The sequence below is a fragment of the Nannospalax galili genome, unplaced genomic scaffold (genome assembly GCF_000622305.1).
Source record: "Nannospalax galili isolate Female #2095 unplaced genomic scaffold, S.galili_v1.0 scaffold30, whole genome shotgun sequence".
In the NCBI taxonomy this organism is placed as follows: Eukaryota; Metazoa; Chordata; class Mammalia; order Rodentia; family Spalacidae; genus Nannospalax; species Nannospalax galili.
Genome location: NW_008329127.1, coordinates 138901 through 152246, shown reverse-complemented (window position 1 = coordinate 152246; position 13346 = coordinate 138901). Strand labels below are relative to the sequence as shown.

At 44.4% G+C, this 13346-nt stretch overlaps 1 protein-coding gene across 5 annotated transcripts in view; it reads right to left on the bottom strand.

Annotated features, from left to right (window-relative positions):
* Positions 1–6695, bottom strand: part of Dtnbp1 (dystrobrevin binding protein 1) — a 129585-nt gene extending 122890 nt beyond the window's left edge. For 2 of the 5 annotated variants that reach the window (XM_008831372.3, XM_029562593.1), the window contains exon 1: positions 6503–6689. In XM_008831372.3, the coding sequence (XP_008829594.1) occupies positions 6503–6558 (56 nt within the window). In that variant the 5' untranslated portion in view covers positions 6559–6689. Of the gene's footprint in view, positions 1–6502 lie in introns of all 5 variants that reach the window. The other 3 variants (XM_029562592.1, XM_029562591.1, XM_017797664.2) reach the window with 3 other exon arrangements.
* Between the last annotated feature and the right edge of the window lie 6651 nt (positions 6696–13346).

Below are 13346 nucleotides of genomic sequence, written 5' to 3'. Positions count from 1 at the left end.
CTCCAGAGCAAGAGTACATCTCTTTCACAAGTGGGTGCAAGTTTCTAGGTTCACAGTTGAATTAATATAGTTATACAATATTGAATTCAGTATAAGCCCTGTAAGACATAAAATTGAGTTTTTAACCTTTAAAAAAGATCTCCATTTCATTTTAAAATATACTGTTTCTTACAGAAAGACTCATTGTTTTTGCTAATAACACTGATATGTACCATTTTATTTAGAGATAGCTGAAATTTCTTACACAAATCCTGAGTTGGACACTTAATAAGCTCTATTTCATATCTTACACTGTCTCAAAAACACTAAGGAAACACTGAGCCAGGTGAATCTCCCAGTTTCCTCAAACACAAAATACTATTAGTCATTCATGTGTATTTGCCAAAAATTAAAAAAAAATTCCAAATATGATCTGGGTGGCATTTTGAGAAACTACAGTTAATTCAAATGAAATGTACAATAAAAAAAGTTTCACCATTAAGAAAGGGCTGAGGAGATGGCTCTGTTAGTAAAGCACCCTGTCATACAAGCATGAGGACCTGAGTTCCAATTCTTAGGATCCATGCAAAAGTGGGGTGGGGGGGTGTCCAGCACTGGGGAAGCCAAGCAGATCCCTGGAGCTCACTGGCCAACCAAACAAGTGGAATTGATGAGCTCCAGGTTCAGTGAGTCCCTGTCTCAAAAAATAAGGTGGAAAGTGATCAGGGAAAACACCTGGCATGGACCTCTGCCCCTCCCCTCAACACACACACACACACACACACACACACGCACACACACATAGCGCAGGGAAAACACCTGGCATGGACCTCTGCCCCTCCCCTCAACACACACACACACACACACACACACGCACACACAGCGCAGGGAAAACACCTGGCATGGACCTCTGCCCCTCCCCTCAATGCACACACACGCACACACACATATACACACACACACAGCAGAACACAGACTCACAGACACCCCAGACCACGGTGAATTACAATAGAGGTTCTGAATGTTCCAGTTCCTATGAAAGCTTTCCCCACCCCATTCTCAAGTCTTCTTTCCAACACCACACACTCCCAGAAAGGCACAAGTGCTGTGTCTGTTCACTAATGTATGGACTCAAAGTGAGCCACCTGGCAATTATTTCCTACTAATGACACACTTTTAAGTTCAAAGCACTAAACCTCAAATTTTATTTTTAGATGGCTCCAAAGACATGTTAATTTGACACTAGCACATTTATTTCTTCAAGCTTTTAAGAAAATGCTAAAATGGAGGCTTCCGACTAAGAAATGGAGGTGATTCTCAAAACTGCTTAGAAATTTTAAAAAGGGGATAAACAGAATCATGTGCAGAGCACTAGAAGCAGATCTGCTCTCTGGCTGAACTGTATGCCGTGACCTGGATGGCATTTCATCTGTGTGCCCCCATCACCCCCGATCTCTCCTACTAGGAATGGGAAGGAGGGCTTTAAACTACCACAGAAACTTATTTTGTCATAAGACATAATTCCTTTGAACCATTTAAATTCTGTTTACAAATCCAAATCCAGTCTATTATGTTTTTATTTAAGTGTTGATCAGTTCACTTGAACGCCTAGCCTTGCTGCACCCATCCATGATTGTGAGATCAGAGGATAAGCAAAACATCACACTCAAAAAGTATACTGAGCTCTGAGGCTCCACAGCCTGAGACATTCACAGCAATGCTGCAGACCCTTTAGAAAAGGGAGACTCCTTCCAAATGCCTTTCCTTTGCCTGACTTAATCTCCAACATGCTACTTCAGCTCTGACCCTCTCCTGAGGGCACCCTCAACTTCCAACTGTTTCTTGAATGCCAAGCACTATTTCACAAGTTCACTGTCGACTGCTTTCTGTTCCTTTATGCTGGACTATGCCATCATTTATCTAAGATGCTACAACATCAACACTCAGCAATTTCTACACCTTGTTCCACTCACAGCCACTGCCAGTCGCACCCTTTCCTCTTCGGGATTTCTGCCAGTACTTGCCATCTTCCAGCTGGCCCACACCTCCAGCTCCCATCCCTAGTCCCAAGTTACTCTTCCAGAAATCCATGTAGCCCTCTCCCTTAACAAGTTAGCCACAGTACTTATGACCTTGTACTTGGTCTACCTTCTGCCACTAGAATGAGCAGGGTCCTCACTCGTTGTCTAGGCATCTGCTACAGCCTACAGTCCCTGACACAAAGCACCTAATGAACATCTGACAGATTAAGGAAAGCATGTAAGATTCTGTTCCCAGGCCCTGAACTTCCCTTCCAGCTGCATCTCCTCTGCTTCCATTTCAGCAGTACTTTACTCAAATCCATCACAATCCCTCCTTATTCTTCATGGCGCAGTTTAGAAGCCATCTGTGACTGCATCCAAATCAGGGACTTTTCCTCTGAGCTCATATCACACCACTGCTGTCTTCAACATTAGTTCATTCTGCTTTGGGCTGCACTACCACCGGCTGAGGGTATTCAAGGGCAGAAACTGTTTCTGTCAGCTTGGTAGCACCAAGACCTAGCCCAACACACAAACACTGCTTAGTACATACCATGCAAAACAGAAAAAGGGCACTTTGAATATACAGTGTCTGACATTTAGTGGGAACCTGGCAAATCTATCAAGTCAGGCTCAACCTTGAGGTGTTCTGTCCTCCTCATTAAAAAAAATATCAGGGCTTCAGAGATGGCTCAGTGGGCAAAGTGCTTGCTACACAAGCGTGAGGACCTGAGTTCACTTCTTTAGCACTCCTGTAAAGAGCTAGCATTGGCAAAGCACACCAGTAACCACAGCACTGGGAGGTAGAGACAAGCTGATCTTTGGGGCTTCGTTGGACAAGTCTAGCCAATCAGTGAGCTACAGGCACAGTGAGAGACCCAGTCTCAAAAACTAAGTGGAGAGAGAGAGAGGAGGAATGAAGGGAGGAGGACATGCAGGAAAGAAGAGAGTAAGACAGATAAGCTGGTGGAGTAGCAGTGATAGAACACTTGCCTAGAATGAGGGTCTGAGTTCCATTTCAAGCACCTAAAAAATAAGAAAATACAGAAGTCCTACAAGTCAGTATCTCAGGCAAAGCTTCACCTATTTACCACATTTGCACAATTTAAAAGTTGTAGAAGAGGAGGGAAGAATGAGGTTACTGGGCAAGAACAGAAGTTGGGGGCAATGATGGCTTTGAGAGCATTACAAACAGAAAACACAAGCCTGAGATCTCAGCAAATCTTTCAGTTCCCTGAAAGGCTTTATTTACATGTCTGAATACCTAAGCCTTTGGTCATAACAGCTCAAAAGGTTTCAAAACAAAACACAACCTAGTGGGTTGGATGCAAACTATATGCTTCCAACAGTTTCTCCTAAAGCTCAGACCACTGCCTTTAAAAAACAACAAACATATTTTATGGGAATCCCCTCAAAAGGCTCCAAGAACTCTGAATCAAATGAAAACAGGGCTCAATAAGGGGAGGAATCACTAAGTGGGACCCAGAACCAATGCCCTCCAGTTCTGAGGCTTTGGGGCTGGCCACTACCCAACTTAGGGAGAAAGAACTCAACATAATCAGAGTCCTAGGTTTGTTTTGTTGTAGACTAGTTACTATGGATAAGTTTATGAAAAAGTCCACAAGGGGCTGAGGATGTTGCTCAGTAGTAAAGCACTTGCCTAGCAATTATGAGGCCCTGGGTTCCATCCCCAGTACGGCTAAACAGGAAAAACGGCACAAGTCTAAGAACAATCTGGGTTCCTCCAGACCATCAGTAATCTCTATCCTGTCCTATAAATCTCAGGAATGCACACTGCATTTTTCCCCTAAATCTGAACAGACTGTGAATAGTCATCCAGCTTGACGGACCTTTAACCACAAATGCATCATTCTCTTATGGGAAGGGGGGAGGGGGGGTTGCCTAGACAGGCTCCAGCCACATGAATTTACAGAAACTGAATGAGCAGAAAATCTGAAAGGAAGCTGCTCTTGATGGCTGTGGGAGCAACTCTAGCCATCTGAAGGAGCTCAGAAAACCTATCAGCTGCAACTTAACACTGGACACTGAAAACTGTTTTGGAAGGCAGCTGTCCACCAGCCACTTGTTCTACCTACCAAGGGTCCTACAGGAACACCAGCTTGACAGTCTTGGGAGGTGACTACCATGTCTCAATTGAATCCTTCCATGTCTATTACAATAGACATGTGTATTGTGTTTAATTTCTTAGCAAGGCAAGAACAGTTGCACATGTAAATAGGTGGCTCTCAAGCTGGCTTCTGAAGTTTACTTTTTGTGCTGTTACCCCAATAAAAATTGTTGAACAAAGTGAGTAGCAGAGGTTAGAGCTGCCTTTTAACTGGCAGACATGATTTGGAGAGTGTTACTTATTCTGTCAGGTAACAGGCTAATAGAGGACAGTGGTCTGTCAGCTATCCAGATCTCTTGGAAGATACTGTGTGAGGTTGACTCCACATTCCTAAGGATGAAGACTTAAGCAAAGGTCAGAATAGGCTCTGAGACAACCATGTGACACTTTCAACAACTCACCAAGGGATCAAGCACTCAGCAGTTGTCATGAGATTTTAAAATTTACACTCTGAAAGGGAAATTACTTTTCCTAGATTTGTGGAGTGAAGAAAAAAAAAAAAAGAGCAGGGGGTAACACCCATCACTGAATGATTCCTAAGCAACCATAATTAGTATCAAGAGTAAGAAGCTAAAATCATCACTATTACTTTAAGTGGTAGATGTTCAACTATTTGCCAGTTTGATACTAGTCAATAGGTATAAACATTTTTTTTAAAAAATTCACTGAGAATTTCATACATTGCTTATAAGGTGTTTTGATCAAATCCATGCCCACTCCCTCCCCTCCAACTCCCCTCCTACCTTCCCATCACTTTTTTCTGACAACTTCATGTACTCTTTTTTTAACGGGGCTTTTGACCACTCTAACATTCCCCCCTCTGAAGTGGTAGCCCTAAAATCTTTTAAGAATTAGATAAACGCTCCCAAATATTTTTGACATTTTTGGCCTTTGGAATGGATATGCTGCTAAGAGGCCCAAGAACATTGTGAGTTGTAGCCAAGAAACTGGCTACTTTTCCTTGGGGTCTTTTTATCCTAACTGCCTAGCCAATTCCTACCCTCCTGTTCTTATCACACCATCCTCCGAAGAGGTTACCCAAACTGCCAATAGGGAACACAGACCACTCTGGCTTCTTCCATGCTGAACAGGGATTCAGGCTGAGGCAAATTGCAGTACCCCTTCAGTGTGTCTATCTAAAAGACTCCCAAATTGCATAACTTCTCTCTAGGGAGAAAAGAAAGTCCTTGAATCCTGAATAGATGTGAAGAAGTAAAGGCAAGAGTAATTAGCATTACAAGTTCTAGACAGAGAACTAGAAAAAAGTCAGAACAGGGCAATTTTCAAATGTTCATTAGAGTCCATTGGAAATTCTTGACAAGGGCTTCCAAAAGCATCCCTCTATTGGGTTCCTCCTCACTTTTCTTTTGTCTTCCAAGGCTGGACAGGTATGACATTTTTATTCCTTAAGAGTTCTGGTAACGTTTTTTCCCCATTAAGTATTTAAAACGGTATGACTGAGGTGCTCTCACAGTAGAAACATTCTCAAAAAAAAAAAAAAAAAAAAAAAAAAAAAAAAAAGTGACACATCAAAGGAGGAGCACACCTCTAATCCCAAACACTCAGGAGCCTGAAATGGGAGTGCAGTCACGAGTTCAGGGCAAGCCTGAGCTACAGTGTGAAACAGTCTCAACAACCAAAACCCTAAAAAGATGGCAGAGCCTTTATTAAAAGTGACACTTTTGTAAAGTAATGAAAAACTTTAAATGAATTAAACTCACAGCCATACAGACCGTGCTTACTCCCGGTTCAATAGTCACCAATACTCTCAGCGTTATCATTGTACAAGAGATTGGGTAACGCACAGTAGGGTAACGAGGTAAAGCCTGAGTTGACTACCTGGCACCCAGTCAAGTTCCCAGCTTGTGCTGCACATTTGCATCACCTGAGGATCCTTGAACGACCCCCCAGCCACGACGTTCCGGCTCCATTCAAACTCCACGAGACCTGAACAGGGAGATTGTGAAAGGTTCCCAGGCACGTCCAAAGTTTGGGAAACTCTGGATACCAGATGTACACTCCAGTTCTGTCGTTCCTCCTGCCCAGTGCAAACCCCGGGCAGAGGCAGAAGAGGCGGGCTAGCTTCGGCAAACCGGGCGTCAGGGCAGAAGCGGGACACCGACGCGGCGGGCCTCGGGCCTGGGGGTCTCGCGGGGCCGGGAAGGCCGAATCGCCCCACCGCTGGGCAAGACGGTCCCGCGTATTCCGCTGACGCCGGCGCCGGTCGGAGCGGGTTCGCTGGGACTCAAGTTCCTCCGTGCGACCCGCGGGACGCCGGAAACTTGGTCCGTTTCGCCCGCGTGACTCGGAGGTGCCGAGTGTGTCCTGCCACCCGCCGCCCTCGGGCCCTTTCGGCCGCCCACCGCGTACCCACCCGGAGGTGAAATCCTGCTGCACGCTCAGCAGCCGCTCCCGCAGGGTCTCCAGCATCTCCGCCGCGTCTCTGCCCGCAGGCTTCGCGCCCCGCGGCCTCCGCCTCTGCCGCCCCTGCCACCCCTGCGGCTCCCGACGGCCAACCCCGCCCCCGATGCCCTCCCTGCAGCAAGCCGGAGCCCCCGGTGCCTTCCGGGTTCCCGTGGCCCCGCCCACCTGGGCCCTCGAGGCCCGCGCAGCCGTAGTGGGGCGCGCAGGCTTGGGCTGCGCAGAAGGGGGCGGGCCTTGTAGCCCCGCCCCTCACTGCGGAGAACGCGCCAAGTGGCGGGTTCTGTTCAATCTAGCTGCAGGCCTCCTCTGTCCACTGCTACTCCTTGCAGTGGAAGGGTTATGGAGAGATGGTTTGAGTTGCTGCCCCGCTATTGGATTTTATGGTTTGGAAGAGATAGGGAATCTCTTGCGTCGCTGCTCCTCCTTGTAACAGAAGTCTGGGGTCAAGGACTTGGGGCTTAAACTTGGAGAGAGTCAACTACCCTAAGCTCTGCCTTTTTCGTTGATAAAATGGTAATCACCTGTCTCAATACCCTCAGCTTTAACCTACCCCATCACATCTGTCCCCCTCGCACCTCCCCCTTTTTTCCCCAATGCTGCAGTGGAATCCAGGGTGTCATTTAGACTGGGCCTCTACCCCTGAGCTGCACCTCCCCTCCCCCGCCTTGTTACTTAACTGTCTTCACCCTTTCAGGTTGCTCTTAGTGTAGTTCAACGCATTCTTCCCTTCGTTGCTTCTGTTTCAATAGCTGCTTCCAAAACTTCATCCACAGCCTCCTGCTCTGCCTGTACTCTCTCCCCAGGTTGTTCTTAGCCTGTGGTAATTTCTATCATCCACTTCTCTATTTTCAGCCCTGCTCTTTCCATCTCTTCAGTTGTTTGGATGTGTATCCACGAGGCATCACAAATTCAACAAGTCTCGTGGCATGCTAAGCAAGCACTTCTACCACCAAGCTATGTTCCCAGACCTTATCTTTATCTTCCATGAGGAAAAGGCCCCTCTAATGATAAAACACTCCCAATCTTTCTCCTATGGAGGACAGTGATGATGACTGAGCTAGGAGTGCAGCATGTGTCACCATGCCTGGCTTCTGTCCTGGTTTTTCTATTGCTTTGTTTAAAAAAAGTTGATCAAAACCAACTTGAGGAGGAAAAGGTTTATCTTTTATCTCCCAGGTTCATCACTAAGGGAACTCAGGGCAGGAACCTGGAGGCAGGAGCTGAACCACAGACCCTGAAGGAACACTGCTTACTGGTTTGCTCACCTGCCCTGCTGTCTACCACACAGGCCCACCTGCCCAGGAAAGGCACTGCCCACAGTGGGCTGGGCCTGGGCCCTCCCACACCACTCAATCAAGAAAATGCCCCACAGGCCAACCCAATGGAGACGATTCCTCAGTTGATGCTCCTTTTCCCTGGGTGTATCAAGTTGACAACTGAAGCGATCCAGCTCAGTGACATGCTTTTTTTTCATGCCTAGGTGACAAGGCTTCATCTGAGGTTTGTCTTCAGGGGCTCTGCCTGCCTATGAGGATTAGACGTGCTTCATTAGCCTGGATCAAACATTACAATAAGGAGCTAGCCCCCTATTAGGGTTTGGATATAAATTGTTCCCTGTAGGTTCATGTAGTGATTTGAATGAAAATGTCCCCCATAGGCTTCAAGAGTTTGGACGTTTTGTCCCAACATGATGGTGCTGTTTTGGGAGGTTTTAAAAGGTGTGGCTATTCTGGAGGAAGCACTTCACTGGGGGTGGGCTTAAAGAGTTCTTAAGCCTTGCCAGAGCTCCAGTTGCTCTCTTGCTTCCTGTGCCTGCGTGATGATGTGAGAGCTTAGCTTCTGCTGTGCCTGCTCCAGCCACCTCCAGCCACCAGGCCTCCCTGCCATGATGGACTGTAATTCCCCTGGAACCATAAGTTCACATAGACTCTCTCTCTATTCTATAAATTGCTTGGGTCAGTGTTTCTATCACAGCAATAGAAAAGTGGCTAATACAGTTCATATGCTTGAATACTTGGATGCATGAGAAATACACTTACTTCGTAATAAAAGTGCTGGAGACTCAAAGTAGAGAAAACAACGTACTTTATTTTACACCTTTACAAAGATGGGCATCAGGCCAGAATGATGGGTGATTGAGCACAGTGAATGTTTTTTGTTTTGTTTTGTTTTTTAACCCTGATGCAGGCCCCTTCCTTCCTTTCCTCATTGAGTAATCAGGAGGGTCAGTCTTACACATCATCTAGGCCTTGCAAGTGTCCTCTGCCACTTGCTGCTTTTCAACAAAGACCATCTCTACGTTTTACATTCTGTTTATTTGAAGGCGTATCTTGTCATGCCTGTAGGCCATTAGTCAAGCTTGGCTTCCAGCAATTTTCTACTGTAAACTTTAGTTTGGGTTGGAGGGGATAGCTAGACTGGCAGGCCTTAGCAGGGGTCTAGTGTTTTCTGTTCATTTGTAGTTGGACCTCAAGGCACTTTTGAAAATGGACCATTATCTTTTTTATTTCTTGCAGTTGCCAGCCTACAGCTCTGCTTTAAGAGGTTGTGGAACCTCTAGGAAGTGGATCATTGTGGAAAGGAGCTTAGGCTTTATATCCCTGGTCTCACTTCCTGTCACCGCTCTGTGCTTCCTGATCCATGGATGTGAGGAGTCTTGGCTGCACACTCCTTCCATGAATTCTGTGCCTTCCTCACCATGGTGGACTGTGTCCTCTGCGACTGAGAGACCAATAAACCCTTCTTTCCTTAAATCACTTCCTCAGGCATTTAGTCACAGCAAGGAGAAAAGTAACTAACTAGTAACTAGTTGGTTCACTTAAGAGTGAGGGATGCTGCTTCTTTGAGCCCTTTACTACTCAGAAGTAGCACTTGCTGCAAAGTGATCATATGATGGTCTCTGGAGACAGGTGATATACTATCTAGTCAGCACAGATACTGGAAGCCATTAAATCTATTTTTACTTAATCCCATTTAATAAACCTCTCTAACTATAAGCTTTTAATTTACTAAGGTTTATGAATTCTAACATAATACCAAACCACACACAAAAAAATTTTGCAATTTATTAAAAAACTGGCTGCACAGTTTCTGCCTAGACATTTCTGTCTTGAATGACACACTGATTATTAGCATGTTCATACTTTATTTCTATGTTATTTCTCTTAATCAGGCCTAATGAATCCAAAAACAGTGAAAATTTTAAAGTGCTAATTATATATTAAAAATTAGTAAAGGTTTTAAAAAATATTTTATCATTTTTATTTTATGTATACGAGTGTATTGCCTGCATGTAGGTGAGTGCACCTGTGTCATGCAATGCCAGTGGAGGTCAGCAGAGGGTGTTGGATCCCCTGGAACTGTAGTTACAGACAGTTGTTAGTTGCCATGTGGGTGCTGGGAATCAAACTTGGGTCTTCTGCAAGAGCAGTCAGTGCTCTTAACCGCTGAGCCATCTCTCCAGCCCCCAAAAGTAAAGTCTTGTAAAATGAAATTAATGCAGATCTAAACATAGATTAATAAAAATAAAAGTTTCTTTCTTTTAACGCATGGTATTGTGTTTTTCCGGCAAGATTGCTCAGTGGATAAAGACACTTGCTGACTAGTCTGACAACCTGAGATCTATTCCCAGGACCCACATGGTAGAAGGAAAAACTGATTCTCCCACGTTGTCCTATGACCTTCACATACATGCCATGGCACACATACACATACACAAAAATAAAATTAAAAAAATGAAATTTGAGAAAAAGTAACTGCCATTACAAATGGTTCAAGATGAATTATTAGCCAGGTGTGGTTTGTGGCCAACCTGGTCCACATAATGTATTCCAGGCCAGCCAGGACTATATAGTAAATCTCGTTTCCCAAAAAAAAGGAAAGATGGTGGGGCTGGAGAGATGGCTTAGTGATTAAAAGACCTGGCACCACATGGTGGCTAGCACCTGTTTGACCTGTCTGTAACTCCAGTTCTAGGGAATCCAACACCCTCTTCTGGCCTCTGAAGGCATTGTACACTTATGGTACACTTACATACAGGCAGAACACTCATAAAATAAACACATAAAATAAAAATGAATAAATAATTTTCAAAGGAAGGAAAATGGATTATTAGAGGTCCTAAGTAGAAGTATATGATGTGTATATTGAAAAGTTAACAATCAGCCAAAAAGTAGATTGATTGGCAAAGTAAGAAACAAAGCTTTAAAGTATGATTTGAGAGCCAACATCAGTATTGGAGGTCCATGGCCTCGTGTTAATTTGGGAATTGGTTGAGAGTTGATTTGAAAATTCAGCTCAGTGCAGGGAGGGCTTTGCTGATGAGGCACTGATTGGGTCAAGCACCAAACCTACTAAGAAGTTCCTGATGTCGGACTTTCCCTGAACCAGCAGCATCAGCATCCTTTGGGAGCTTGTTGGAAAAGTAAACTGTCAGCCCCCCACCCAGACCTACTGGCTCAGAAAAATCAAGTTTTATCATAATGCCCATGTGATTCATATCTGTGTTCCCATGAGAGAATCACCTTATAACACTCACTAGGAAAAAGTCCTGTTTCAATAGATTCTGTCTGCAGACAAAGTGATACATGGGGATTTGATGGAATTCAATCCCCAAAAGAAGCTGCTACTAAAGAGGGAGGCTGGACGGCTGAGATTTCACTCCACTCTATTGTCAGACCTCTTTTAGGAAATGTACCATGATCCTTTGATAGCCAGACTCTAACTTAAGATTTGTAAACGTGTAAATATTTTGGGTCTCTTTAAGTTTGAAGATGCCAGAGCTATTCATGTGAACGACGTAAATGTTTCCTGTGAAGCAGTGAGTAGCTCTAAGTCTAATATAAGGGAGGTACAGCTGGCAAGGTGACATCCGCATGGTATTGTGAAAAAGAAAGAGATGTAAACCGGGGAGGTAGAAAAAGGAAATTCTACCACAGAAGAGCAAAGCTGGATGCAGTTGGGAACATAAGGGAAGGGAATTGGGAAAGGGCAGAAAGGCCTGAAGATGGCAGCCAGTAGAGCCAGAAGGCACACACTGCCTGGAGTGGCTTCTCAGAATGCAAAACTGAAACAACAGCAGGACATAACTCAGTTACATCTATTTGTATTTCTAATTTCATCCACCATAATAAAAGCTAATTGGGTACCTGACCCTATCTTTTTGCACAGATGAAAAAGAAAAGATTCAATACCATGCATTAAAGAAAGAAACCTGTGTTTTTGTTCATCTCTGTTTGGATCTGTATTAGCTATAAAATATTCAAAACAGCCAAGTGACTCCATTCATAAAAGTACATGGACCCTACATGGTTAATGGAAACCATATCCCACAGTCTTAGGGAAGAAATCATTTCCCCCATTGAAAAAGTAGACCAGAGAGATTATATCTTTTGAACCATTATGGCATAGAAATATCTTCAATTGGGAAAATTTAATAACATACCAAAATACCTCAAACACCCTCTTCTGACCTCCAAAGGCACTGCACACATGTGGTACACTTACATACATGTAGGCAAAACACTCATACACATAAAATACAATTTAAATTTTTTTTTTTTTGGTCTTTTTGAGACAGGGTCTCCCTGTTGCCCCAACTGTCCTGGAACTCACTATGTAGACCAGGCTGGCCTTGAATTCACAGAGATCCACCTGCCTCTGCCTCCCAAGTGCTGGGATTAAAGGTGTGTACCACCACGCCTGGCCCACAATTTAAATTTTTAAAAAAAGAATTAGCAACCAAAAAATTATTAAGACAATCATTACAGATAGTGAAATTCCAGCTGGGTACAAGACAGGAGGAAAAGCTGTACTATCTGATCATTATTAATGAAAATAACTGATAAGTATAACTTCAGTAGTGATGCTCAAGGCTGACTGTACATCCAAGTAATGTGGGAAATATTTTTTTAATATTTTATTTATTTATTTATTTAATTTATTTGGTCTTTTTGAGACAGGGTTTCCCAGTAGCCCCAGCTGTCCTGGAACTCACTATGTAGACCAGGATGGCCTTGAACTCACAGAGATCCACCTGCCTCTGCCTCTGCCTCCCGAGTGCTGGGATTAAAGGTGTGCACTACCATGCCCAGCTTAATATTTTATTATTTTTATTTTATGTGTATGAGTGTACTGCCTGCATGTATGTAAGTGCACCCATGCCATACAATGTGCACAGAGGTCAGAAGAGGATGTCAGATCCCCCTGGAACTGGAGTTACAGACAGTTGTTAGCTGCTATGTGGGTGCTGGAAATCAAACTTGGGTCCTCTGAAAGAGCAGCCAGTGCTCTTAACTGCTGAGCCATCTCTCCAGCTCCCATGGGGAACATTTTTAAATACCCATGTCTGGGCTCCAGCCCCAGAGCATCTGATTTAACCACAACATCACCACACTATATGCAAGCTTTCCAGTGATTTTTGAGGTGCAGTCAGAGCTAGGAACACTGAGCCAACATAAGTTCCTGCCTTTTCCTTCAAGGGCAACAGTAGTTCTTAACAGATCAGCAGTTTTGATGGAGCAGCAGCTTTGGCCTCAGAGTCCATTTTTCCTGGTTTCTGAAGTCAAGGCTGTACAGATGTTGCTGTACTTAGGACAGGATTATGGCCTATTAAACCATTGTATACACTGCAGTAGCATGCTGGGCCCTGACCTAGCCTGCAAACGGAATGGGAGCTGCTCATTGTCACTGCCCAGCAGTTGGCTAATCATCATCAGCTCGACTAAATTTGGAATCACCTAGGAGACACATTTCTAGGTGTGTCTTTGAGGGCATTTCCAAAAAGATTTAACTGA